Source organism: Pteropus alecto, unplaced genomic scaffold, assembly GCF_000325575.1.
Source record: "Pteropus alecto unplaced genomic scaffold, ASM32557v1 scaffold280, whole genome shotgun sequence".
Taxonomy (NCBI): domain Eukaryota; kingdom Metazoa; phylum Chordata; class Mammalia; order Chiroptera; family Pteropodidae; genus Pteropus; species Pteropus alecto.
This window is the reverse complement of record NW_006430057.1, coordinates 1681452-1686772: the sequence shown is the minus strand read 5'-3', so window position 1 is coordinate 1686772 and position 5321 is coordinate 1681452. Positions and strand designations below refer to the sequence as shown.

The 5321-nt window shown below is 38.9% G+C and overlaps 1 protein-coding gene across 1 annotated transcript in view; it reads right to left on the bottom strand.

Annotated features, from left to right (window-relative positions):
* KLHL13 (kelch like family member 13) overlaps positions 1-5321 on the bottom strand; it is a 228976-nt gene that overhangs the window by 194611 nt on the left and 29044 nt on the right. The window contains exon 2 of the mRNA XM_025046176.1: positions 4024-4129. Within this exon, the coding sequence (XP_024901944.1) occupies positions 4024-4065 (42 nt within the window). The 5' untranslated portion in view covers positions 4066-4129. The remainder of the gene's footprint in view (positions 1-4023; positions 4130-5321) is intronic.

Below are 5321 nucleotides of genomic sequence, written 5' to 3'. Positions count from 1 at the left end.
CAAGTCCGCCTCGGTCACCTCTGTTTCCTAGCATGTAAACAGACTTCTGGAAGTAAGTAGTCAGTAAGTGTTTATTGAATCACTTTAATTAATTGGATGAATGGAAAAAGGCTAGCAATCTTCGGTTTAATACACTATTAAAACATATAGCGATGGATCTTGAGATAATCATGCTAAGTGAAATAAGCCAGACAGAAAAAGTTGAAAACCACACGATATCACATATGTGAGATATAAGTCTAAAAGTAACAAATATGACAGACTCGTGGACATGGACAATGGATTAGTGGTTACCAGAGGGGAGGGGGGGAGGGAAATAAATAAAATGTTTAAAAAAATTTAAAAATTAAAAATTAAAAATTAAAAAAAGAAGTGTATTGTGATTTTTATTTTTTTTGATATTTGTTGAGACCTACTTTATATTCCAGTATATGTTCCATTTTTGTTAATGCGCTATCTGTACATGTGAAAACAAGGTGTTCTCTCCATTTGCTGAAATAATCTTCTATGTATATCCAATAAATTTAACTTAATAATTGCATTCAAAGTATGTACAACTTTACTAGACTATATTGGTCTCCTTGTTCTCTCAGTTATTGTGAGGGGTTATTTAAAACATGCTATTCTAATTGGTGGATTTTACAGTTTCTTAAGTGTTATTCAGTCAGTATTGCTTTATATATTTTGAAGCTAGGTATTAGGTGCAAAAATGTTCAGAATTGTTTGACCTTCCTGGTGAAATGAAACTTTTCTCATAATTTGGTCAGGAGTATAAAGAAGTCCCCACCCCCTCTGCTTTTCCCTTTTCCTTTCTCCCCCAGTAACATGCTCCCCAGTCTATACACACATAACTGTGGAAATAACTAAATTCACTGTCAACCCCATTGTAGCAACCACATTATTTCCAATTCTATTTTTCCCAAATAGGGCATATAACCCTAAGAAAGTCTTAAAAGAGTGAAGGAAGTAGTTCTGAAAGTTAGGGGAAGCGATGTTTGGAAAACAATGGTTCGAGCTTCCTAACTATCAATATTAAATTGGTTCTTCAGACTGTATATCCACCTCCTTATATAATTTGTACTCACTTATATCAGCCATCACTATCTATTTCTCTTCTTTGTTGACAGTTTTCATGTTTGTTTTCTTCTATTCTACCCACTGTGTACCTGTCGGGGAGGTACTCTAGATCAGCAGTCCCGAAATTTTTGACACCAGAGACCGGTGCGCCTATGAGAATCTAATGCCTGATGATCTGAGGTGGAGCTGGGGCGGGGATGCCAGCTCTGGAGAACGGCTAAAAATGCAGATGAAGCTTTACTCACTTGCCCACAGCTTACCTCCTGCTGTGCAGCCCAGTTCCTAACGGGCTACGGATCAGTACTGGTCTGCAGCCCAGGGGCTGGGAACCCCTTGCTCTAGATCAAATCATATAGTTTCAAAGCTAGAAGAGACCTTAAGAGATTTTTTTAGCTTTCCGTTCCCACCCCCAATATACTTTACAGATGAGGAAACTGGGTTTCTTACAGGTGAATTAACTTTTTCAGAGTTATACCTTTTGGCAGAGTGGAGATTAAAAACAAAGCCCCTTTTCTGACTTCCTCATCCTATTTTTCCTTTTTTCCATCTGAGGTTCTCATTATAGTCACAGACCTAGATATCTGCTGAACTAGTGAAATATTCCACCTATATAAACTGCTACAAACTTTTTCTTCTTTAGACTCTCTTTGGTGCAAAAGCACACTATGATCTCAGCTGAAATGTGGGTTCCACCTAAGAGTTTGTGAAGTGAAAGCCTCAACCATAAATCTGTCAGTTCTCTTCAGTTTAGCCACTCTTGTAGGTTGAGGGGGAAAATACTAGTTATCAGAGGCTTCAGAACCTCTTCAAATACATATTTATGAGTCTGGCCTGGCAGTAGACATTCATACATATTTCACCTAATGTAATAAATTTGTTGGCTTAATCCCGCTATAGCAGTTCCACTGCATTGTTCTTAATAAGTTGCTTTTTCTTCACTTATGATGCAAACTGCCAGGATAATTAAAGTGGAAGTTCCCAATCCTTTGGATTATGCCACTGCTTGGTGTATAAAATGGCTGGAGGCAGATGGAATTACCATTATGGTAAGTACCAAATGTTCTTCAAGCAGGCCACTGAATTTACCCCCACAACAAACATTTTCCACTGGTCATTTTGTAACAATGTACTGTGAAATTGTAAATTCCATGAAAACTGTCTGCGCCCGTAATTATTATGTATGTTTGAAGATTGGACTCTAGTAAAGTCAACTTTGATTTTACACACACATACCAACTGTCAGCATGAGAGTTTGGTAAGATACCCTTGGGTTTGTGTGGCTGATTCTCTCTTTCCTTTCTGCTCCCCTGCTCCACTATGTATTCTTTTAATTATCTCTAAGTTTCCCCTTCTCTTCTAGATAGTCACTAAATGTACTGAGTTACTTACTGATGGAATCCACTAGACATATGAAACAGTATGAAAGAAGATAATACTTAGAACTACTGGTCCATTCCCTTTGAATTGGAGAATTGTTTAGATCAGGGGTCCCCAACCCCAGGGCCGTGGACTAGTACCAGTCCATGACCTGTTTGTAACTGGGCCTCACAGCAGGAGGTGAGCAAAGCTGCATCTGTATTTGCGCCTCAGCTCCACCTCATTCATCCACCTCAGATCATCAGGCATTCGATTTTCATAGGAACACCGGCCCCTGGTGCCAAAAAGGTTTGGGATTACTGGTTTAGATGACCTATGAGGCTTTTTTGTTTCACTATCTTCAATCCTTGCTTCTCTCCCAAGCCCAATACACTATAGATAATATCTTGTGTCCTTAAAGCTCTCAGAGGTGATGAAAACTGATTTTAATCTTTATTAGAACATGTGTAGGAGTTAACTAGGCAAAGTGGGGTAGGGAGGGCCATTCCAGGCTGAGAAAGCCATATAAGGGAGATAAAACATGAACTAGGTCAAGGAACTCAGTTTGTGTGCTGGGGGTGGGGTGGGAAGTGAATTAGCGAGAGCCTAGGTCCTCACTGAAAGGCTTATATATAACTCCAAAGAGTTTAGATTTTACACTGATGACACTGGGGAGCCACTATGTTATCTTTAAGCAGAGCAGTGAGTGACTTCAGAATAGCCTTTTAGCAGTACAACTTAGGCTGCAGTTTTTAGAATGAATTGAAGGACGGTTAAATCCTGAGATTAATTAGGAGATTAGTTAGTTAGTTAAAGCGTCTGAACTAAGATCTAATAAAGAAAGGAGAGATGAAGAGGGATGAATTTGAAAGCCAGCTAAAGGCTTCGTAACTCAAAAGGATGAAGGAGTGAGAAAGTAGGGAGGAATAAAGGATTAAGCCCAGGTTTCCTGCTGGCACCTACTTGGTGGATGACCAGCCATTGCCACTGCCAGATAATATAAGAGGAAGGGGAAAGGGAAAAAGCCAATCATGTAGTAGGATGAGGAGTTAAATTCTATACATGTTAGAATCAAGACACTTTTGTGCCATCCAAGTTATCTAGCAGACAGTTGGATATGTGGCTCTGGATCTCACAAGACATCTTGGCTTAAAGAAGTAATTTTATGTTTTATGTTTTTCACCATAGTAAAAATAAATTTAAATTTTTTTTAATTTATTTATTTTAGAAGTCACCAGCAAACAGGTGGTAGATGAAGCCAAGGGAATATATGAAATTGACTGCCTGATGAGGGTATAATGAAGTGAGAAGGGAAAACTATGAGAAAAGGCTAAGGGAACTGCCAACATTATAGATAGAGGTGTACAGAGAAAGGAGGGATCTAAATAGTGGCATTTTACATTTTAATTTAAATGTTTAACTTCCTAAACATTAATAGTGAGGAAAACGAGGAGACCAAGAGTGAGTGGATTTAGAAAGTATAGGAAAAGATGTTTAATCTAGAGAGTGGTCTTCAGAGTCATGCTCCTCCAGACATGCCAGGCCGAAAAGGAATGAATATGCTCATTGACATGGATTTAGTTACTAGACCTTAGTGATGTTGGTTGGTGAGAGCAACTTCATGTAATGCATTCTTTTGAAATTATGCTTTTATCAGTCTTCTCCACTGGAGACATCTTTGCATTGTCCACAATACCTAAAACACAGTAGACATACAATAAGTATTTGTTGTGATCTTCCTTACTGTTAAGAGAAATTCTAACTGAAGGCTAGGTATGCTTTGCCAAAAGTTCATTAGTTGATGGATGGTGTAATAGTCCACCAGATTCTGCCTGTCACAAGATATTTGTGGGAAAAACATCATAAAAGTTATCAGTTAAAACAGTTAAAAGAGTTTCTAAATTTGTTTTATTTGAGCATTAGGGGATTTTAGCATTTGTGATCATTAATACTTATATGTTATTGTGCAACAGTTTTTCTCTCTTGTTTCTTCTTGATATGTTAAAACCTCAGTTTCAGTTGAGGTCACTTGAACTTTATTTAGAAAGAACAGTAGAAAGAAAATGTTGTGGTGTGTTCTAAGAGTAAAATTATTTTGAAATTAACTCCTCTTTGATATTTTTAATGTGATTGCAATGTAACAAAATTAACATAAATTGTAACATAAATTATTATACACAATTTGGATTTATCTGCTACTTTAAAAGAGCTTTTGGTCTTTGGAAACATGGCAGAGTGAGAGACATCCCCAGATCTCTCCCGTTGAAACAATAAGCTGAACATCTAAAACTCAACAACAGAAAAATAAACTGCACACCAGCACATCTGAGCGTGGGATCTGCACATAAGAGCAACCACAGGTCAGAACCCTGAGTGTCTGGCAGTGGACTGTGAGAAATAAAGAAGCTGCCTTTCACAGCCACCAGACCTACCTGCAGGAAGAGGGAGATGGGAGAAGGAGTAGTGATTTCCCTGAACAGTCCTACCTAGGAAATCTGTGAGCTCTCCAGGGCCAGCCAGCTGCAGGGCCCAGTCATCAGGGCAGAAAGCAGAGAAACGGCACAGGACCGCAGAAGTACAACTGCTGATTTTTGCTGGCCACGGTTGCAAAACTGAGGCTGAGCCAAAGCCCCAACTCTAAATGCAGAGGGCCCCTGCCCCTATAACGTCCGAGACCGATCACCGTGGAGCCCCAGGGGAATCTGAGCAAACGCTGCTGAGATTGTCACTGACACTGACAGGGACTGAAACTGAGGGTACCGAACATGATTAAATATCTACAAAAAAAATTAAAAAGCATTATTAAGGCTTTAAATAAAGCAGAGATCCAAGAGGCTTAGACACCATCTACTGGAAACCAAAAGAAAAACACCTTCTTAGACACAGTT